This window comes from Pipistrellus hanaki (genome assembly GCF_964339955.1).
Source record: "Pipistrellus hanaki genome assembly, chromosome: 16".
Taxonomy (NCBI): domain Eukaryota; kingdom Metazoa; phylum Chordata; class Mammalia; order Chiroptera; family Vespertilionidae; genus Pipistrellus; species Pipistrellus hanaki.
Genome location: NC_140518.1, coordinates 20204313 through 20228027, shown reverse-complemented (window position 1 = coordinate 20228027; position 23715 = coordinate 20204313). Strand labels below are relative to the sequence as shown.

The window sequence follows — 23715 nt, the reverse complement described above, 5'->3', positions numbered from 1 at the left end:
GGCTTGCTTTTCTTAATTTCAAAACATACTACAAAACTACAGTAATCAAAACAGTGTGGTATTGGTATTAGAATAGACCAATGGAATAGGATTCAGGGCCCAGAGATAAATCTTCACATTTGTGGTTAATTGATTTCCCACAAATGTGTGAAGACCATTGGGGGGGGGGGGGCGCAGAGAAACAGTCTTTTCAACAAGTGGTGCTGGGAAAACTGGACATCCACATTCAAAAAAATAAGAAATGGAGTCAGACTCTTACCTTATATTATATATAAAAATTAAGTCAAAATATATCAAAGATTTAAATGTAAGAGTTAAAACTATAAAACTCTTAGATGAAATCATAGAGGAAAATCTTCATGACCTTAAATTTGTCATTGGTTTCTTAAAAATGACATCAAAAGCACAAGAGGCTGGTAAGAAATAAATTAGACTTCAGAAAATTAAATACTTTGTGCATCAAAAGAGACCATTAAGAGAGTGAAAAAAAGCCGAGACCGGTTTGGCTCAGTGGATAGAGCATTGGCCTGTGGACTGAAAGGTCCGGTTCGGTTCCGGTCAAGGGCATGTACCTTGGTTGTGGGCACATCCCTGGTAGGGGGTGTGCAAGAGGCAGCTAATCGATGATTCTCTCTCATCGATGTTTCTAGCTCTCTATCCCTCTCTCTTCCTCTCTGTAAAATATCAATAAAATATATTTAAAAAAAAAAAAAAGGCCTATATGCTCACAAACTGATATTGATTGAACCTTAAAAAAAAACAAAAACTCCAAACAGAAAAATATTTGCAAATCACATATCTGATAAGTTTAAATACATGTGTGTGTGTGTGTGGGGGGGGTAATTGATTTTTAGAAAGAAAGGGAGAGGGACAGGAACATCAATGAGAGACAAACATCATTGATTGGCTGCCTCCTGCATGCTCCCCACTGGGGACTGAGTCAGTAACCTGGGCATTTGCCCTGACCAAACCAGTGACCTCCTGGTTCATAGGTCAACGCTCAACCCCTAAGCCATGGGATCTGATAAGGGTTTAATATCCAAAATATATCAGGCACCCCTGCAACTCAACAGGAGAGAAACAAACAACCCAATTAAAAAATGGGCAAAGAACCTTGATTAGAGATTTCTCCAAAGAAGATATGTCAATAAACAATAAGCACCTGAATATGTGCTCAACTTTATTAGCTATTGGAGAAATGCAAATCAAAACCACATCTCGATACCACTTCACACCTAATGGATGGTTAGAATTTTATTAGAAACAAACCAGGTGTTGGCAAGGGTGTGGACTGCGTGCGATTTCATCACCCTACTCAGAATGGTGCACAATTTAAAACTTATGAATTGTTCATTTCTTGAATTTCCCGTTGAATATTTTCAGGTTATGACTGACGGTGGGTAAGAGAAGCCATGGAAAGCAGAACTGCAGTATGCCTTTCTTTCTGGTGGTGCATAGGCCCTGCCCAAGCTCACTCTCCCTTGGATGGGTCTGTCCACACTTCTCTCTCCTCCCAGTGGAAACTCCCGGCTCTCAGGAAAACTTACCTCGGTGTTAAGTGGGGGGGAAATATGATAATTTGGTTCCCAAGTGTTTCCCTCTGAGCCATTAAAAAATTTCCCTCCTGCTCTTCATCCCAAGTGGAGTCTTTGTGGTGGAGTGTGGCCTGAAGCTGCGTGGGGCCCTTGGCCTTCCTGGCTGGGCTGGCCGCGCCGCACTGGGCTCTCCTGCCGCGGTGCTGACCGCACCGTAAAGGGCGTGAGAGCCCTCTTTGTCCGGCTTCCTTCGCGTGCAGTGCAGGCTTGGCACATCGCCGTCCTAATAAAGGTTCATTGAGTGAATAGATGAGGGAGAGGTTTTACTGATGTCATGACTCCCGGCCATCTCTATTCCAGGCCTAGACAATTCCCTGAGAAACTAAAACATATGCCCTCACAATGACTTGTTTACAGATGTTTATAAAGGCTTTCTTTTCTTTTCTTTTTAAAATATATTTTATTGATTTTCCACAGAGAGGAAGAAAGAGAGATAGAGAGCTAGAAACATCGATGAGAGAGAAACATCGGCCAGCTGCCTTCTGCACAACCCCTGCCGGGGATGTGCCCGCAACCAAGGTACATGCCCTTGACCGGAATCCAACCTGGGACCTTTCAGTCTGCAGACTGAGCCAAACCGGTTTTGGCTCTGTTCTTTTTTAAAAAATATATTTTTATTGATTTCAGAAAGGGAGAAGGAAAGATAGAAACATCAATGATGAGAGAAAATAATTGATTGGCTGCCTCTTGCATGCCCCCCACTGGGGATGGAGCCTGCAATCTGGGCATATGCTCTGACTGGGAATTGAACCGGTGACCTCTTGGTTCCTGGGTTGAACTACACCTGCCTGGGCTAGAGGCTTTATTTTCAATGGCCAAATCTGGAAACAATCTAAATGCCCATCCACAGGTAACGGAACAAACAAATTGTGGATAGATATATATATATATATATATATATATATATATATATATATATATCTCACCCTAATATGCAAATAGACCAAATGGCGGAACAATCAAACAACCAGTCACTATGACGTGCACTGACCATTAGGGGGCGCACATGGAACATGGCAGGCATAGGCAGCAGAGCACAGAACATGGTGGGCATCTGCCATGGTAGGATGGTGGAGCAAATGGTGGGGGTGTCAGACCAAGGTGGAGTGCTGGTCGCTGTCATTTGGGCAAGCCTTTGGTGGTTACTGAAAATTCTTTGCTCCTGTACATGCCATGGTCCCACTGGGCACTTGCACCTGCTGCTGGCACCTGGCACTGGCCCTGATCGCTTGGCGCCATCAGCAGGTGCAAGTGGTGGCTGCCAGTTCCAATCACCTCTCAGGGCTTCTCCACACCTCCCTGCTCCTGAGGGGTGATAGGGGCCAGCAGCTGCCTCTCACACCTGCTGCCAGCAGCAGCCCCGTTTGCACCTGCTGACGGCACCCCACACTGGTCCTGATTGCTCAGCGCCATCAGCGGGCATGATCGGGGCTGGCGCTGTTTACATGTGCGAGCACCGAGCAGCGGCGGAAGCGGGGCTGCTGGCGGACAAGGGACCAGGGGCCACAGCGGGAGGAGCTGGGCAGAGGGGCAGAGGATGAGTTGAGATCTACCCCTGTGCCCATCACAGCCTCACGGCCCACAGTTCTTTTCAAGGTGTACAAATTCGTGCACTGGGCCTCTAGTATCCATATAACAGAATACTACTCAGCAATAAAAAGCACTGATCTACCCACCAAAGTGGATGAATTGCAAAATTGCTATGCTGAAAGAAAGAAGGCAGACACAACAGAATACATACTGAACAGACACATGTACACGTTATCCTAGAGCAGTGTTTTTCAACCTTTTTTGGGCAAAGGCACACTTGTTTCATGAAAAAAATCACGAGGCACACCACCATTAGAAAATGTTAAAAAATTTAACTCTGTGCCTATATTGACTATATATAAAGTAATTCTCTTGAATAGGAATCAAATAAACACAAAGAAAGTATTTTATAATTACTTTATTATGAAATATTAAGTAAACAAAATAGTGAAAAATTATAAAATTCTTGTCTTGTCTGCACCTACGGCACACCAGGCAACATCTCGCGGCACACTAGTGTGCCGCGGAACAGCGGTTGAAAAACGCTGTCCTAGAGAATGCAAATCAATCTGAAGTGACAAGAAAATGAGAGGATGCCTGTGGCTGTGGTAGAGGGAAGATTCACTGAAAAGGGACAGAGGGGACTCTTAGGCCGGATGGAAATATTCTGCATCTTGATGGTGGCTGTGGTTACACCACTGTTTACATTTGTCAAAACTCATCCAATTAATACGTTAAATGGGTGCAATTTATTGCACATACATTAGATCTCAATAAAGTTAATGAAAATCTATAAAGCTTTGGACCCTAAACACTGCATCCTCTGCTAGAATAAAACCAGGTATGTGTCTTGCATGTGGAGAGGCCTATTTGAGAATTTATTTAGTCCACAAATATGCACTGAAGGCCAGCTCCGTGCAGGCATCTGGCTGGCACCGGGAGGTGGATCATGCAGGTTGCGGCCTCAGGAGGCCCAGGGCTCTAACAGAGCTTGCCAAGTTCTCAGAGAGAGGAGCCAGGATGGAAAAAAATATATGTGCTCAGAGCAGAGAATATGAATTCACCTCCTCAGTGATCCAAACTTGCCTGAGGTGCTTGTTACAAGTATTAAAAACATCTGGACTCGTCCCTGACCTACTGAGTCAGAATCACTAAAAGGGCTGAGGAATCTTTATTTCTGTACCCGGAGGTAAATTTTCAGATCAGGTAAGTGTGGAGAAAATGCTTGCCTGGGTCTCTATTTCAGGCATAGGGGTAATCACTGTCCAAAGACAAGCAGAGGACTTAGAACTGGAAGGGAGTTGGAAGAATCATTCGTCCACGCACCTGCCTCTGGCCAAGGAGAATCCACCAACTTCCCCCCTCCATTCCCAGAGCCTTCCTGGGCCAGATGTGTGCTCCCCCCCACCCCCGCCCCGCCCCTCTAATGAACACTCTCTTCCTTCAGAAGCTCCTGACCTTTAGGTTTATCATGGGAAAAACAATCCCACCGCCTCTCAGAAGGGAAAAGGCTACATTAAGTGATTCTGCAACTTGGATCAACATATAAGTCCTTTGATGAGCTGGTGTTTCTCTCCTCTGGCTGGAGAGCTCACGTTAATCTGGTAAAGCTATTCCCTAGGCTGAGAAGGTGGTGTGAGGAGGAGCAGAGGATGGGGGTGGGTGGGTGGGGATTTAGTCCTCTGTTGCTCAGATGCGTCACCATGGCTACAAGCCCTCCTACTCTCCATCTTGTTTCCATAGGCAAAGCCCCAGCCACAAGGAAGGTGTGAGGTGGCAGAGGGAACACAACACTCAGGAAAGGTCTAATTCACAGGAAGAGATTACCCAAGACCTCAGAGTCCGCCTCCAGACCCCTCCCCTCGCTGCTGGGCTCCTCCCCAGGACGCAGGGACTCAGGGACGATGGGGAGAGGGCAGGCGCTCAGGCCGCCACTGCCTCTCCCTCCCACTGGAGGAGGATACCTTCCCTCTCTTGGAGAACATGCCACGGCGAGCGTGGTTTAAAATCCCCAATCAGAACACCATGCCTGATGAAAAAGAATGTGTAGATTGATTGATGTGAAAAGTCCTTTAAAGGTATACAAATCAAGTCACAGTTGTTACATATAGAATACTATAAAAAAGAATGCAATCGAGACAGACACTGTCCTGAAAATCTAGGCCAATATTTCTAAACGGGGGGTGACTTTGATGCCCAGGGGACATGTGGCAATCTTTGGAGACATTTTTGTTTTTACAAGCTGGGGTGGGCAGAGGACAGGGATGCTAAACATCCAACAATGCACAGGACAACCCCTCACCGCTCCCGTCGACAAAGCATTATCCAGCCCCAAACGCCAAGGGCGCTGAGTGTGAGGAACTGGTCTAGGCTCCCGGCGCAGTGCCTGTGGGTGGGCCCAGTGTTCACACTCCGATGGGCTTTTCCTCCTTCCTACTTTGCTGTCAGGGGGAGAAGCTTCGGAGCTCTGCTATTTGCTGTTCCCTGTTTTGTTGGCAGATGCAAGGAGACAACTGCCTTTGAAGACAACGGCAAGAGGCAGGCAAGGTCTTGAGTTAGCACCTCCCGCAGAAGTGTCCAGAGCAGAGACCGCTGCAGCCAGGCAGGGGGAGGAGCACTGGGTGTAGGGGGAGACCCTTGGGTTCTAGCTCTGGCTGCCTCTGCTTCTGGCTTGGTCACTTAACCATGGTGCCTCAGTTCCTCTTCGGAGCCCAGTTGTCTTCCTCACAGGGTTGTTGTGAGTGTCAGGGGAGATGAAGGATGGGACAGGGCTTTGGAAGGCACAAAGGGCAGGCAGCAACAACCCACAGTGCCAGCAGAGCGTGGGGATGGGGACGTTTCCCAGTTGGCTGAGAGAATGGAGTGTAACCCATGGTGCAAACAACCGGGCATGCTTGGAGCATCAAGGAGGAGGGCTGGGGAGTGGCGGGCCCGGTGCTGACTGCTAGAGGAGCCTTGCTTTGAGGATCGGCTTTCTTCTGCAGCTCTCAGGGGGGTGCACAGTGCGCCAGGCCGCATGCGCGGCGGGAGGTGCTGCAGCAGGAACGCTCAATGTAGTGAAATGATGAACACTTCCAGCCACAGCTGACGTTTGGGAAGTCTTCATATATTTAGTTCCTTATAAAGGGCTTTTGCATCCTTTAGGTATCTTTAAGCATTTGTGTCCATCTTTTCAAGGTGTTTTAAAACCTACCTTTAAATTTCTAGCTCTTTTGTAGCTAATGATTTCTTCTCTGCGTGGTGTGTATCAAACGTTCAGGGTGGTATGGCCACAGACATGCATTGTGTATATTAGCAAAAATTTGGAATCACTGAAATGTCTAACAATAAATCTTTTGTTGGAATAAAATTAGATATCTAACAACAAGGATCAGTGGGAACAAACTATCAGGGGTCTTCAAACTACGGCCCGCGGGCCACATGCGGCCCGCAGAGGAGTCTGATCCGGCCCGCCAGGTTTTTTGGGCAGTGAGTGCAGCCGAGGTGTTACAGTAGGAATTAGTAGTTCATATAGTCCGGCCCTCCAGCTCTCTGAGGGACCGTGATCTGGCCCCCACTTTAAAAAGTTTGAGGACCCCCTGAAGATGTTCACACATGCATGAGGAGAAAACCATCGCCAAAGATGATGGATTAAGAAAAGTTTTGTAAAAAATAAACATCCAACAATGCACAGGACAACTCTTTGGCCAGCTGGTCATCCAAACTCCTAAATTCCTAAAAATATATATATGTATATGTATGTGTTTGTATACTTTTTGTGTGTGTGGAGGCAGGGGAGGATAGTGGTTATACTTGCTGCCCAGAAGTTAGAAAGAGCCCCTACTTGCCAACAGAGAGGCCCTTGGGCTTTTGCTCATCTTCTCTCAACTTCAGTTTTCCCATCCCATTTGCAAAAGTTGGATAATAACCATCATATGTCAAAGGGTCACAGGAGCCAGCCGAAAGAGCATTGGCCGCAACCGGAACAGGTTGAGTGACAAAATAACACAGTGTTGGATATTAACCCAAAGTATAAAATAAAAACTCATGAAGTTGTAATGATATAAGTCTTGAGTACATAAATAAATTGTGGCGAACAGATAAATCTCCCGTGAAGAATTCCCCAATAGGTACTCCTCCCTCGGAGAGATGAGTATAACTCCCCACTCCTGGAGCGTGGGCTGTGTGCAGTGACTTCCTCCCAACTTCCGCAGCATGGAGGGGGTGGGGAGAGAGGGGTAGCTTCATAGTAGAAACCTGGCAAACACTACTCGGCCAGCTGGTCAAGGTCAACGTCGTTAGTGATGTGATCATCTTGATAATATGCAGCTTGGATGGGATGTGATGAGAAGGGTGCTTCACCTCTGAGGCCTTCCTTTCCCAAACCCGTAACCCCAATCTTGTCCTGAGAAAAACCCCAAACAAAGGACATTCTACAAAATAACCTGACTAGCGCTCCTTCAAACTGTCAAGGTCATCAAAAACAAGGAAAGTCGGAGAAACCCTCATAGTAAAAAAGAGCTAAGGAGACAGGACGATTAAATGTGAGGTGATCACCTGAATGGGATCTTGGGGTAGAAAAAGGACATGAGGTGAAAACTAAGGTAATCAGAATGATGTATGGACTTTAGTTAATAACATTGTGTCAATATTGATCCATTAGTTTTGACAACTATACCATATTAGTGTAAATGTTAACAGTAGGGGGAATATAGTGAGCTATATGGAAAGTCTATGTACTATCTTTATAACTTTTCTATAAAGCTATTCTAAATAAAATCATTTATTTAAAGAGTGGACATTGTGTCTATGTTATGTTGTTGCAGTCAGTTAGGGCAGTGGTTGGCAAACTCATTAGTCAACAGAGCCAAATATCAACAGTACAATGATTGAAATTTCCTTTGAGAGCCAATTTTTTTTTAAACTTGGCTCTTTCACAAGGGCCTTTGTCCATCCTTGCCTTGTCTTCAAATTTTCCTTTCTCTTTAGCAGACAGGGTCTTCCAACTCTGAGTACTTCTTAGAAAACTCTGAGAAGCAGACTGAAGCACCCGGGTGCTTCCTCTTGGGCTCTTCCTGGCAAGCTTGCACAAAGAATGTGTACGATGATATCCTGCCTCTGCTTCTTAGGATCTCCTTTGCCCATATTTAGTTATTTTTTCTCAGCAAGGCTCCGACTCTCCCAGTGCGGAGCTGGCTCTCACTTGCCCTGGGCTGTCTCCACGGAGTTCAACGTTCTGCAAGGGCTGTCTCCACCCAGTTGCTAACATGGCTTACAAGGCCCTTCCCAAACTCTACTTTTCCACGAAGCTTCGTTTTCCACCTCCGCAGCCCCACTGCTCCTCAAACGTTCTTCTGTGCCCTTTCCACAACCTCTGCCTCAGGATCCCATACATACCCATCTCTTAAAGACGGACTCACTTCATCGGTCATCTCCTCAGAGAACCTTCCTCAACAAGACAGCACGAGTTCCTTATTCCCTCTTCTGTACTCTCATCACATTCAGTATGGACTTAGATTACAGCCCAGAGCACATTTTATCATTGCATTCTTTTATTAGTCTGTCTCCCCCACTCGACTGGGAGTTCCCCTATAGTAGGGCCTGGGTTTTCCTCAGCTTCACTCCCCTACTGCTTAGCACTTGCCCAGCACGTGGTGTTTGGTGAACCTTAAATGAACTACACAGATATGGAAACTGAAGCCCATGCCTAGAACAAGTAATCAGCCTGATAGAGAGGGATTGGAGAGAGATGTGTGATAAATCAGATTGTGATTTTAACGTCTAGGCAGTTGCTAAAGGTTGTTTACACCCTCTCCCCTTCCCCCACTCCCAAGGTTGATAACCACCTATTTTACTTATTCCCTTTGCTCTGGGGTGTGTGTGTGTGTGTGTGAGAGAGAGAGAGAATGGGGCTCAAATAACCAGGATTTAAGTTAAAGACGAGGAAGGCCTTCTTGTTCCTGGTTCCTGTAGACAACATGGTGGCTGACTCAGAATGCGTGGTATTGGCCTCTGGAGGATTTTAGGTTAGACTTCATCAGGGTCAAGTCAGAAGTCCTGTTAGAGATGGGCCCATGGCTGAGCTCTCCCCTGAACAGGCTGCCTCTCCAGGAGCCGAGGACTAGCCAGGGGACGCCAGCCGCTCGGACCACGTTCCCATGGAGCCCAAGGTTGGGGGAGGGGAGGCGGGCTGACGGCCCCGCTAATGAAGCCCCTACCCGGGAGCGCCTGGGAGGCTAATAAGGCGGCCCCTTCCAGGGCACCTCCACACCAAGCAGCCGGCCTGCCTGTTTATTGCCGTATGGAGATCATTAATGCCTCCTGACACCGGGGTCGCTCCCAGGGTCAATCCCCACGCCCGGTCTGCGGAGCGAGGGGAAATGAACTTCCCAGCACATGTGGCTCAGGCTTGGTGGGGAGGGGGCCTCCCGTCACCCCACACTTCAGCTCTGGGAGAGATCGGCACCCCGGGCCCTCGGACCCCCCAACACAGCCCGCGCCGCCCGCGCCGGGCTCTGGAGGGCGTCGTCGTCCTGGGGAAGGTGCAGGGGAGGCCCTCGTCTGGGCCGGCGCGACCCCCACTGCGGCTGTCCCAACCGACAGACGGACACTAATCCCCTGGCGACTGGCCCGAGCGGTGTCTGGGCGCTGCAGCTGCAGCTCGACAGGGGCCGCCGGCGCAGGTGGCGGGAAGGCCGGCCGGGCGGCCACGTGGGCAGGCGCTGCGGCAGAAGCCCCGCCCTCCGCCGCTCCCGGCCAGCGATTGGGCCCCGCGCGGCCCCGCCCTCCGCAGCTCCCGGTCAGCGATTGGGCCCCACGCGGCCCCGGAATCCAAGATGGAGGAGGGGGCGGGGTTCCAACCAGGCCAGGTTGTGATTGGTGAAGCCCAGGCCCTCTGGGTGGAAGGGCAGCCTCAGGAGCCACTCCGGAAGCCCCGGGCGGTGGTGGCAGCGGCCCTCAGTGGCCTCACCTCACATTTAAGTAACGAGGCGCTTCCATCGTCTCTGGCCGCCTGGGAAGGGCCGGGGTGGGACCAGGAGCCACCGAGGGTCCCCCAGGCAGGCCTTTGCGGACCTGGGGCCTCCGCCTCAGTAATGACCAGACCTGGGAGTCAGCCCCTACCCGCCCAGGAAAAAGTCGAGAAAACCCCCAACTAGCTCGGAGGAAATCGGTAGGATTATGAGGTTAATGCCAGAGCAGGCTGAGTGGCAGTTACCAAATAAATGATCCCAGGAGGACAAGGCTGAGGTTAAATGAAGCCCAATAAATAAAGGACCGTGTTCAAAGGAGAGACTTCAGAAAATGCAGGGACTCCTTCCTGTCCTCCCTTCTGGGGCCTGTTGGGTCCTGGAGGAGCCGGGCCCCGCCTCGCCTTCTGAGACCGCACAGACGGGGGCCGGGCTGTGTCCGTTCGGTGCCAGGGTTGGCACAGCTCCCGGGCCCAGGGTTTCTGGGACAGCGCCATCCACCCAGCCTCGGGAGCGGAATGAGGGAATGGAAACTCTTACTGGAGGTCTGACCAGTGAACAGCGCCCCAGCAAGTCTCTCTGATTTCTTAGAGAAAGGACCCACTGCAGCAAGAAGGGTTGGAGCTAGATGTTAGGATGCACTTCCCAATCACGGGATAGACAGAGGGACTTATGGATCGGGGAGGGAAGGAACAATAGAGGGTTTTATTCCAGATGAGCACGCATTTGTCCTTATCCCATCGTGCCTGGGTCAGTGCCATCAGCGCCATCTTTGCACACAGAAAGCTTGTGGCAGAGTGTGTGGAATGCTCTCCATCCCACCATCGTTGTGTCCTGGTGAGTGAGCAGAGCACTCCCATGGATCCAGCTCACGTCTCCAGTGGCCAGCGTGGTGGAAGTCACTGGGAATCAGAGCATGAAATTCTTGGTACATAAAGGATGTACTATGTTGCCTGACCAGTGTGGCTCAGTGGCTGAGCATCGACCTGTGAACCAGGAGGTTGAGGTTCGATTCCCAGTCAGGCCACATGTGGGGCATGTAAGAAGCAGCCAATCAATGGTTCTCATCATTGATGTTTCTATCTCTATCTCCATATCCCTCCCTCTCTAAAATCAATAAAAATAGGTTTATAAAAAAATGTTAAAAGATGTATTATATTTCTGTTTTGGAAGTCTAAAGAGAGAAAAGATTAATTTTTTGGACTCAGGGTTAGTATTTCCTTTCTTAGAAAATGAACAATAAGAATGGTTAAGATCTTGGGCTCTGGAGTCTTATAAGTCCAGTAGGACCTCTGTTCTTCTTCTGAGACCTTGGGCAAGTCCCATTTACAATAACAATGCTGGTGTTACAGTGTGCCAGGCAGTAATTTACACTCTTAGAACCACGGAGTGGTTTAACAAATGAAACCATCTTAGGTTAAGTGACTGTAGAGCGGTATATTTTACAGTAGGGGCACTGAAGAGCCAAAATAATTGGGTTCAAATCCAGACTTCGTTTTCTGGTTGGATGACATTGGACAAATCACTCGATTTCTTCATCTGTGAAATGGATATTATGATAGCACCAGACTGATGGGGTGGTAAGTATATGCAGGAATGTATAACTCTTAGAACCCTGCCAGGCACATTGTAGTACTAAATAAATATTATTCTGAGCTCCAAAAGCACTTTTATCTATGATACCACTTTATCCTTTTTACTACCCTCACAGGGTCGTTATTATTAAATTCATTTTACAAATGAGGAAACAGAGGCTGAAAACTGATCATGCACAGATTCCTCTGTAAACAGCCTGCTGAGGACCTGAGTCCAGGTTTGTTCAGATTCAAACTCCAAAGGCTTCCTGATACTCTCTCATTCTTGAATTCTAATTTGTTTTAGTCCCTCGATCACAAAAATCCTTGAGGATCCAAATTAAAAGCCAGTGTTTGATAATCCATGCTAAAGAAGAATGGAGGGAAGAAAGATGAGAAAAGAAAGAAATTTGGGTAATTAATTTCTCTGACTTGCAATTTTAACTTAACTCGGCTCTCACAGATATACTGTCCTCAGAGAAATTTTCCTGGAGGAACATGTCACATAATGGGGCGGAAAGTCTGATCTTCTGCAGATAATCTACCTGCAGATACGGATTCTGGAACAGAAGAGCTACCCACTCATTGCTAGCCCTGGTCACGGAAAACCCAGATCTGATCATTCCTGTGTCTGTAGTGCCTCAGTGAAAGACATAGCAGGGACCTACCTGTGCGGTTGGTGACTCACGCCTCACGCTCAGTCCTGAGGGGGCTCAGACCTGCCTGCCTCACCCAGGCCAGGCAGCAGGCTAGCCCAGGCCTCAGTTCCTTCTCACTGGAAGTTCCTAATTCTCTCGGTGGGAGAAGGCCTGGGAGGCCAGGGTGAGAGGTCAGGTAAACAGACCTGCATCTGTGTATGAGGGAAGCACCTGCAGCAGCAGCTGCCACTTATTACCCATCCCCCTTGCTCAGTCCTCCTATTCCAGAACAAGCTCAACTCCTGCCTCCACCCCAGTGGTCCTGAGCTTGATAGTTCCAGTGGGGCATGGGCTGGGGAATCCCAGAACAAAGACTGGGGGGCTACTGGGTAACAATAAAGCCACAGGGGACAGTACATTCCTGCTGCCTCAGCCATCCTTTCCTTTTGGTGGGGCCGGGTGGGGGGTGGGAGGTGGAGTGTTTTAATAGGATGCCTGGCCTTAGGTCATAGCACACACAAATTAACATGGTTGGGAAGGGGATGTGGAGGGATTCTGCTTCCTGTATTTGGGAAGGCATGTACGTGTACAGACGCTCAGATAAGTACCTTTCATTGTGGGGTACCTACGGCCTCTCAACAGGAAGCTGGGACCTATGTGTCAGGAGTGTATTTGGCTGTAACAGACCCAGACATTACAAGAGGCAAGCCAGCACTGCTTACCTGCTCAGTGATGCCGGTGGGAACACAGGCTCTTTTTGCTCCAATATCCTTAGCATATCGGCCTTCATCCTTCTTGCCTCAAGGTCCCTAGAGGGTGAGAATGCCAAGGATCGAATCTACAGGGGGGAAAAAGACTGTGTCTTCCCCTTTATCAAGAAAGCAAAAAACCCCCAACCTTCTTCCATTATAGCCTTCCACTTAGGCCTCATTGCCCAACGTGGGATCACATGACCTACAAGGGAGGCCAGGAGAGCAGGAAATGGGATTTCCGTGTTTGGCACAGAGCAGTGGTTCTCAAACTTGGCCCTGTTCTCAGAGACTCTGACTCAGTTGGTTTGGGGTGTGGCTTGACATTGGAATTTATCACATGTTCCAAAAACCTAGGTTAAAAAAAAAAATTGTAATGGTTTTTCACTACACTATGAGGCCAACTCAAGTAGTTATCTTCAAATAATCCCTCCACCCCCAGGCTCTGGGGGGGCCACCTTTCTGCACTGACAGGGATTCTCCAGCTTACCCTGTACCCCTGTTCCCTTTGGGATTGAGTATTAGCGAGTTTGCAGTTAGTAACTAGTTAGCCAATCAATTGACTAACTAATGGAATGGTTAGTTGGCCTTTCCTCTTATTTATTGGGTCGGCAGCTAAGTAATTGCGGGTTTCACACATATATGGCTTCAGTTGAATTTTTAGGTTTGCAGACGTAGTACAAATGTAAAACACATTTTGTTATTTGATAGTTGGCTATTCAGCTGTTAATCAGTAAAAAAAGTTTTTTGATCTGTTTTGTAGTTTTCGTTTGGCGTTTGTTGAAAAATGGAAAATCAAAAGGAACATTTTCGTCATATTTTGCTTTTTTATTTCTGCAAAGGGAAAAACGCATCGCAAGCTCATAAAAAGTTATGTGCTGTTTATGGTGACGAAGCCTTAAAAGAACGGCAGTGTCAAAATTGGTTTGCCAAATTTCGTTCTGGTGATTTTTCACTCAAAGATGAAAAACGCTCTGGTCGTCCAGTTGAAGTTGATGACGCCCTAATCAAATCAATAATCAATTCGGACTGTCACAGTACAACACGTGAGATTGCAGAGAAGCTTCATGTATCACATACATGCATTGAAAATCACTTAAAACAACTTGGCTATGTTAAAAAACTCGATACATGGGTTCCTCACGAACTGAAAGAATCACAGTTAATGCAAAGCATTAGCAGCTGCGATTTGCTAAAGAAACGTAATGAAAATGATCCATTTTTAAAACGACTGATAACTGGCGATGAAAAATGGGTTGTTTACAACAATATCAAGCGGAAAAGATCGTGGAGCAGGCCAGGTGAACCAACTCAAACAACATCAAAAGCTGATATTCATCAAAAGAAGGTTTTGTTATCAGTTTGGTGGGATTACAAAGGAATTGTCTACTTTGAACTCTTACCACCCAACCGAACGATCAATTCTGATGTCTACATTGAACAACTAACGAAATTAAACAATGCAGTTGAAGAAAAGTGGCCCGAATTGACAAATCGAAAAGGTGTTGTATTCCATCATGACAATGCAAGGCCACACACATCTTTGGTCACTCGGCAAAAATTAATGGAGCTTGGTTGGGATGTTTTGCCACATCCACCATATAGTCCTGACCTTGCACCATCTGATTACTTTTTGTTTCGATCTTTACAAAACTCCTTGAATGGTAAAAATTTCAATAATGATGATGATGTCAAATCGTACCTGATTCAGTTTTTTGCTAATAAAAACCAGAAGTTTTTTGAACGTGGGATTATGATGCTGCCTGAAAGATGGCAAAAGGTCATTGATCAAAATGGGCAATACATTACAGAATAAAGTTATTTAGTTCCATGAAAAAATTGTCTTTGATTTTTTAAAAATCCGCAATTACTTAGTTGCCGACCCAATATGTATCTGGCACATAGTAAGCACTTGATAAATATTTTCTTGGGAAAATGAATTATGAAACAGAATTAATACTGCACCAAATGAGCTAGTAGCTGTGAAACCAATTTGTAAATGGCAATTAACTGTACAGATTTAAGTATAAAAATTTACATGATAAACTACTTTAAAATTTAGGGCAACGATGAAGTTTGTTCCCCAACCCTTCACCAAAGAAATATCTTCATATTTCTGAAATAAAAAACTACCATTTGCCCTGCTGTTGATAAACCAGATATGGCTCTCATCAACTTTGTCAACACTTAATGATAGCATATATTCTTTCTTCTTTTTGCTTGTTTCTATTTTGTTTTTCTACTTGTATTTTTATCAGCTTATTTAAAAATACATATTTTTTTATTGATTCCAGAGAGGAAGGGAGAGGGAAAGAGATAGAAACATCAATGATGAGAGAGAATCATTGACTGACTGCCTCCTGTACCCCTCACCCCTACCCCTTACTGGGGATAGAGCCCACAACCTGGGCATGTGCCCTGAATAGGAATCAAATCGTTAACTCCTGGTTCATAGCTCAATGATGCTCAAACACTGAGCCACGATGGCTTGGCTATTAGCTTATTTAGGTTATAAATCATCTAAGCCTTTTTAGGAAAGAGATGTGCTAAAATAAATATTAAAAATACTTGGGAACTATATACCATATGAAAGACACTTGCATGCATTAACTTAGCCAAACCTCACTATACGCTAGTAGATTGGTGTGATTATCCTTATTTTATAAAAGTGTTAAGGGACTTGCACCAGATCACATAGCTGCTAAATGATGAGCCAGAAGTTAGAGCCAGGTTTCAAAACCAAGGTGAGTCAGACACCAAACCTGAGGGCTGTCCCCTACGCCAAGTTGGTGTGATAGATGCTTAGTTATGGTCAAGTATTTGCTCATCTAGTTGAGAAGAGTTTTTGTACCTTGAACTCCTCAAATCAATTTTGGGAAATGAGTAATCTTTTTCTTTTCTCCATAGGCCATTTTACAGCAAATACTGTACTTCATCAATTGTCAGCTACTCTATTATTTTTATGTGCCACTCAGAAGAAAAAACACTAAGCTATGACACACCATTGATTTTAAGATGTATCCCATTTTCAGAGATGTCAAAATGTGGAAAATGTGTTTCTTCGAATCAACAAAATAAAGCATTCTGTTCTAATAATGGAGAATGTGTGTGCATGACCCCTCTTTCTCTCTTGCTTGCTTGCTGGCTGGTTTGCGCCTTCCTTTTCATCACCAAAACTTTGCCTGTCCCTTCCGTATCCAGTTCCTCCATGTCAACACGAACAAGTTGATACTGATTTGGACTATACATCCGAAGTCCGTGACTAGGAGAGTCCATGGGTCTCCAGAAAGCCTTACACTTAGAGACAGGCTCCACTTCAGTTTCTTTAAAGAGCTGCACTAGAGGGTCTCATTATGAACGTCCGCCAATGACCATCAACACATTCTTCCCAGAATCTGTCCCAACTCTAGTCTTCCCATGGCACCTGGAGCTTCACTGACTTCCCTGTTCACCATTCCAACGCAGTAGTTGGTGGGCTAGTCTGTATACTGTTTATTTACAAGGCTGTTGGATAGGATGTGGGAGGGGGCTTGGGAGCAGACGCTGAGGCGTGTCATCCACTTCTCTGTAACATGGGAAACATGACTCCCCAGGCACCTCCTGAAACACCAGGGCCTTCCCTGTTTCCACTTCAGGAGGAGGTGGGATGCAGGGAGGATTAAGCTTCTCCGCCCTCTTAGATCTTCCCCTCCTGGCGTGGGACTCCATGGGACAAGTCATAAAGGGAAGGAGGGGTGGCAGGATCTGGTACTGCTGGGGGAGAGAGGGCTCCGTGAGCAGTGGGCCACTGTGGAGCTGGGTGACAGGCCTGACCTGAGCTGGTATTTTGCTTCCTCCTTTGAGTGCAGGAGGGACGGAGGAGGCACTGTGGCTGGCTCTCTGTTCCCCAGCATTACAAAAGGGACAGAGCCATCCAGGGAGGAAATGCTCCCCTCCTGTCCTCAATCTGATTTTGAGGTCAGAATCTGGGAAGGAACAGAGGCTGGCTGGAAAGGTTGGGGACACCAGTAGAGGGAGGGATGTGGCCAATGCTGAGAAGCAAGGGGCTAATGGGATCCCTTCGACAGAGGACTCCCGGGCCTTTGGGAGAGTGGGCAGGCCTATCCTTGACCTAGAATTCCGGGCATGTGTTAGTTAGACTGTGAGGCTTGGGCATGAGCTGAGGTCCACATGGGTCTGTCTGCTGTGGTTCACAGTGGGAGGTACGGACAGACAGAGATAAATAGAGGTAAGTGGAGACAGTAGGAGTCAGAGGCTGCTGCAGGGAGGTCTGGCAGCGGCGGGGTCCCCACTTTCTGAGGCCCAGAGGCTGGCTGGCTCCCAGCAGGAGCGGCATTGGGCTTCCTCTTCAGCTCTCTGGGATCTCGGGGAGCAGCTGGCAGAGTCCTGGTCCTCCCCACAATTTCCCCAAGAGGCTCTGCCAAGCCTGGCACCTTGGAGTCCGGGCCTCCGCTGGGCTCCGATTCGGAGGCTGGCGGAGCACCTCCCCGCTGCCTGCACCCCTACCCCAGGCCTCCTCCCTGTGGGAGAGCAGGCCTGCCTTACCCGGTGACCTCCACGGCCAACTCCAACAGCGCCGGGCCGGGTCCAGCGCCCGCTCCCCGGCAGGGCCCCCGAGGAGCAGGGTCTGGGGCACAGAGGGGCCGTGCTCAGACCAGACGGTGCGGCCCGTCGCGAAGGTGCCGGGAGCCTAAGAGCAGGAGCGAGCGGGGCCTGAGCGGAGGTGTGAGAATGTGCCGGCATGGTGGGAGGATGGAGCGGGCCGCGGCGCGGGCCTGGGCCGGGGAAGCGGGCTGGCGGGGACGCGGCGCGGCGGGGAGCCGCCGGCCGGGGTGTGAGCGGGCGCGGAGCCCGGCGGGCTCGGTGGAGGGCGGCGGTCTGGAAGCGGCCCCGGCCCGGCGGGGCGCCCCGGGTGCGGGCCTCGCGGGCGCTGAGGCGTGCGGCCCTGGATGTCAAGCCTCGGTGCGAGCCGCGCGGTGCGGCCGGGCCTCTCGCCCGCTAATCTAAACCATGCGGGCTCCCTCCGGCCGGCCGGCGGGCCCCAGGGCCGCAGGGAGGGCACCGGGCGCGGTGGGGGAGCAGCGGGCGGGTCGCTCCGGGCTGGGGTCCTGGGGCCGCGGAGCCCGGGGACCCTGGAGGCCCCGCCACCGGGGGCGGCGGGCGCAGACTGATTGACAGCGGCGACGTCAGAGGGGGGGGGGGGGGCGTCCCCGCAGGGAGGGAGGGAGGAGGAGGGAGCTGAGGCCCCAAAGTGCAGCCTCGGAGATCAAGGGCCCGCTCCAGAGCCGGGATGTGACGGGACCCGAGGGCGCGGCGGGCAGAGGGATCCTGACCCAGCGGCGGATCCGGAGCCGCGGCTGTCCAGTGTTCCTCGGACCCGAGCCTGCAGTGGACTCGGGCCGCAGGCGCCTCCGCATGCGGCAGCGCAGTTAGGGTGAGTGTGGGTTCTGGCGGGGATGCGGGTGAGCCAGGCGTGCGGTATGGGGGGCCGTTCGAGCCCAGGGTTAGGCTGCAGGGTCAGGGAGGATCAGCTGGAAAGGGGGTAAGAACCTGGGGGACGATTAAGGTGACAGGAGGGCAGCGAGAAGCGCCTCAGATCTGGCTGCCGCCTCAGCCCGGCTCCCAGCGGTTGGGGCGGTTGGGGAGTGAGCCCTCCTTTCCTCCAAGCAGCCAGACAGATTGGGTCTAGGGACCCCAGAGCATAGAAAGAGCCAGCGCCAAACGAACCAGGTGAAGCCGAGGTAGCGATGAAATTGGAGTTTGCAGATAGAAAAGCCCTTGGAAGAAGGCCCAGCTACTGACGGTGAATAGCGTCAAAACTAAAGCAGGGAGCAATATCTGTGAATAATGACCGATGATCGAGAATGACCAGAATGTGAGCGAGCAACTACCAAAGAAACGGGCTAAGCAGCATATAACTGATAGTCGGGCTTTAAAACGACAGGACAATACTAGACACTTTAAGAACCAAGTGAAAATTGTAACCACAAATGTAAAAGGACCATAGACAAAAGTAACTCCAATTACAGGAACAACGTGGTGAGAACCACTGTATTAAAATCAATAGCAACAGTATAAGAAATGGTAATAGTGTGAAAATGATAAAAATGTAGGAAAAATGTGACTAAGAAATACTATTCAGGGAAATGGTAATATTAGTAGAATTGACAGAATACTACCATAGAATTCATGGCTGAGACTACAATGAATTATTAAAATAAATATTAACCCAAATCTTAAGAGCTATGGTAATACAAATAAAGACAGCAAGTAGAATTGCTGGAGTGATATGACAATTTATAACCAAGGTAGTAATAGACCCAACAACATTATAAATAACGGTAGAGTAGTCAGAGCTATTGTACCGATGTGATGAAAATATCCAGAATATTAAGAGCTACAGCAATATTGCATATTGTGACAAAATAGCAACAAGTAATGATGTGATGAAAAATAAGTAGCAAATTAAGATGTGTAGCATTGCCAATAGTGAAAAGGTAACAGATGTTATAACAATGTGATGAAGACTACCTGGAGTATTAGGAACAATCCAAGCAAAACAAATAATGGCAAAATAACAGCACGGATTAAGTATTAAAGGGATCTGAAGAAAATTAACCTGAAAATTGAGAACAATAACAGTCCAAGTATGGTAAATAGGTTTTTGAAACGTGACAAAGCACAGAGACCGAGGAAACATTTTAGGGACACAGGGTAAAAATTAAAACAATGCTCTATTGACAAGACCTATTGGAAAACGAGGCCCCTAGAATGAGGGGACATAAATCAGACCAGCATTTGAACCATACAGTATTAAAGATTAAAAAAACAACAATAATTTATGTGTTGGGATAAATGTTCTTAATATTGTTGAACTGAGCAGACGACTACTCCGGTAATAGAGAGCATTAAAACACGACAATTCCCCCAGTGCAAGAACAATACCACCAGCAATCTAGAGTGCAAAGAAAACGCTGTTCCTGGGGAGCGAGGTGGCTGCAAGTTGACAAATGCAGAGCAGGCGCGCGGCGCCCGCAGAGGGTCCAGGGTCCAGGAGAGGGGCGAGCGGGCGCGGACTAAGGCTGGATACAGACCCGGCTGTGGCTGTGCGGAAGGACCACACGGACCGCCGCTCTGGGCCAGCCCAGCGGGAAGAAGGGGAAATTAGAGGGAGCTCCAGCGAGAGCGGGCGAGCTGTGGGGTTTGGCTCCCTGACCGAGAGAAAAGGAAGAGGTGAGCCCCTGGGAGAAGGAGAGCGCGGCGAACCCTGGTCCCAAGTCCAGGCGGCGGATGAGCCTCAGAGGACCTGCTGGGCACAGCTGGGCACCGCTGCCCGGCTCAGGGTGTGACAAGTGTCCCGCAGAAGACCTAGAGCCCGAGGTATCCTGGACCAGCAGATCGTGGGCGCCCATCCCAACTGGCACCAGAAATAGGTGAAACCAGCGTCTTGCACCAGAGTGAGCAACTACCCCTGCCACGCAGTCTCCCCTTAACCAGGGGCTCCTGGGGCTCTAAGCAGAAGCCTGGGGCCCCGCACGTGGCCTAAGGCAGGTTCTGGGGTTGACCCTGCAGGCGCGCCTTGCTTCCTGCTGTCCGTGGCCTGAGGGCCAGCCGGGCTGTCAGCCTTATCTTTACGGGCTTTTCCCAGCCCTGACTGGCCCCGGCCCCTTTTTATCTCCTCGGTTGCACTTGGCTTATTTACTTTGTGAGGTCCTGGAAGCCGCTGTCTAGGCCCTGGGATGGGACTGGAGGGGCAAGGGGCCTGGGCCTTGGACTGCCCAGCGAGATCCAGGGGAAAACAGGGAAAGGTAGGAAGAGAAACGGGGAGCGTTCCCACAGACACATATAGAAAGGCAGCCAGGCATAGAATGCCCCCCCACGCCGCCCACCTTGCCAGACCCAGAGAAGGGAGAAGAGCAGGGAGGGGAAAGGAGAAGCAAAGCGAATGCAGGGCTGCACCACGATGGAGAAGGACAGGCTGGGCTCTCGTCCTGGCATCCCAGGACCAGCGGGCACATGGGAGGCTGGCGAACAGTCCTAGACACCTGGGGAAGGACAGCTGGGCCCTGGGCAGGACTAGGCTGTGCCTGTGAAGGGAACCCGCCCAAGCTGGCCCTTAGCAGGGAGGAGGGGTCTGGGTCCCCTGCCCCAGAGCAGAGCCCCTTGGAGCGGGAGTGTGAGCCAGGGAGTGTGAATGTGAGGGCCAGGCTGGGGAGGCTGCTGGCTGAGCTCACTCAGGAGAGCGGCTGCTTGGGTGGCAGGGGGCTGTGCGAGGGTGCTGTCTGGGCGTGAGGGTGTGTGCTGCGTGGGTGACACACACGGGGACTGTGGGAGTGGGATGTGCAGGAGTAAACGCCTTTGGTTCAGGAGGGCTCTACCTGAGAGTGGGCGGAGGCGGAGGGGTGAGCAGGGCAGAAGAGGCTGCCCAGCCTTTCTGCAGGTGTGGAACCCAGGAGCCTGGGTCCTGCCCTCCGGGCCCGCTCCCCTCTCCCGTCTGCCCTGGCCCAAGGACTCCAGTTCTCAGGGAACAGCGGAAAAAGACCCAGGCCGCAGGCTCCACTGGAGCCCAGAGGAGGGAGGGACTGGGGGTACGGCTGGGGCAATGCCGAGAGGGCGGTCCTTCCCCCCCCCCCGGACCTACTCATCACACAGCCCCACACCCGGGCAGGCAGACCCTGCACAGCGCACAGACCCTCCCAGGTCCAGAACCCAGAGGGAGGAGGCCAGGGTCCTGCCCCGGCAAATCCTCCCTCCCCCAGCTCCGGAGGGGGCGGGGTTCACGTGCGCCAGGGCGGCCTCCCCACCCTGTCCAAGACCCCCCACTCCCACCCCGCTCCGCCCCAGAGGGCCGAGGGGCCTCTGGCCAGTGTGGACCCGGGCATGTGACGGGTGTGTGCTGTGCCCGCAGGAGATGCTGCAGGACAAGGGCCTGTCGGAGAGCGAGGAGGCCTTCCGGGCCCCGGGCCCAGCGCTCGGCGAGGCCAACGCTGCCGCCCCTGAGCCCGCGCTGGCCGCTGCGGACCTCAGCGCAGCCGCGCTCGGCAGCTCCCCGGGCCCCGGAGCCGACACCGCCGCCACCGCCGCCGCCGAGCAGGTAGGGCCATGGGGCCGTCGGGGAGCGGTCGCGCCGCTGTGTGCGGGGCCTCCTGTGCCTCTGTTCGCCCCGCTGCGGGCAGGAGCGCTTCCTGGGGGCCTGGCTGCGTCCTGCGCTGACTGCCTGTGCGCTCCCCTGCCTCATCCTGCCCCTCTGGGACCCCTCTGGGCCGGGGGAGGGAAGTCTGGCGGCCGCGGACGGAGCCCCGGCCAAGTGTCCAGGCCGAGGAGCCTGAGGGGTCGGCGGTGAAAGCCTAGGACCGGCGGAAAGAGCGGCCCCGACGGCCGGGAGTGCGTGGGAGCCGCGCGGGGACTTCACGGGAGGGTCCCGGAGACAACAGGATGCGGACAATGACTGTGTCTGCGTGCCTCCTGCCCTGCGGGTCTGCGGGCGGGGTCCGAGGGGGCGCGCCAGGAGGAGGCCCCCTCCCGGGTCTGTGCTCTCCCCGGGCTGCGGGCTGGGCTGCGGCCACGTCTGGGCAGGTGGAGACACCCACCGCGGCACAGGCAGCTCACATCCCCTCTGCCGGCCCACCTGCAGGCGCAGTTCTGGAGGAGGGGGTTCAGCTTATGACTACATTTCTTAACAATTCGTCAATGGGAATGGAACAATTTCGGAAAACGAAATCTTGAGGCGTGGGTTCCGGACTGGCAGTGTTTTCGCACAGCTCCTTGGGCCTGTGCTCTCCCTTCCGAGGGCTCTGCCGGAGCCCGGGCCAGGCCGACACTCGTCCCCTCCCTCCCCTCCCTAGACCATCGAGAACATCAAGGTGGGCCTGCATGAGAAGGAGCTCTGGAAGAAGTTCCACGAGGCCGGCACGGAGATGATCATCACCAAGGCGGGCAGGTCAGCCCTGGGAGATGGCCTCTGGGGGAGGGGACGATGGACAGAGCAATGGGTACCCCCAGGGGGTCCTAGCAGCCTGGGGAAGGGGTGCCGGGAGGGGGACCATGAGAGCTCCCCCACTGCTCTGGCCTTAGCCCCAAGTCCGGGGAGCACTTCCCACAGGGTGTGGGCAACCACGGGGGCTACCCCTACTGAGAGCACCATGTGAAGGACTGGAAATAAGGGTCGCTGCTCTGGGCCTCCAGGGCCCTGGCTCCAGCAGTTTTGCCCCCTGGACAGCCACCTTGTCCTCCTTTTGGGGGTCTGCAGGGTTTTGCAGGATTGCATTGATGGGGCGCCCAGATGCCCCCATGGGGGGAAGGGATCGTGTTTTCCTATTTCCATAATGTGATGGGGGCGGCGTAAACCCCAACTCTCTCATCCCCCCCCCTCCCCGGGGCTGCTTTCCCGTGCCAGCCCCCTCCTTGGCCAAGGGGAAGGCACACTGGGCCCTGCGTGTGTGTTGTTTGAGGAGCAGCTCTCAGTGGCTGCCAGAGAGGGATGATTTATAAAGTGGAAACATCTTTAAAATGTGCTGGTGTCTGTGGGAGAGGACCGGGAGGAGAGGGTGAGAGGAGGAAGATGCAGATGGGCTTGGCAGAGAGAGATTGGCGGGGGCAGCGTCCGGGTGGGGCAGCGGTGGAGAGAGCGGCGCGGTTCTCAGGTGAAGGGAGATGGTCAGAGACAGAGACGCTGGAAAGTT

General features: G+C 51.0%; 1 protein-coding gene across 1 annotated transcript in view; it reads left to right on the top strand.

Annotated features, from left to right (window-relative positions):
- Window positions 1-18442: 18442 nt before the first annotated feature.
- The window catches only part of TBX4 (T-box transcription factor 4), a gene marked incomplete at its 3' end in the record, with an annotated part of 28386 nt that continues 23113 nt past the window's right edge, over window positions 18443-23715 (top strand). Inside the window, exons 1-3 of the mRNA XM_084861847.1 lie at window positions 18443-18467; window positions 21942-22127; window positions 22879-22973. Coding sequence (XP_084717973.1) covers window positions 21945-22127; window positions 22879-22973 — 278 coding nt within the window. The 5' untranslated portion in view covers window positions 18443-18467; window positions 21942-21944. The remainder of the gene's footprint in view (window positions 18468-21941; window positions 22128-22878; window positions 22974-23715) is intronic.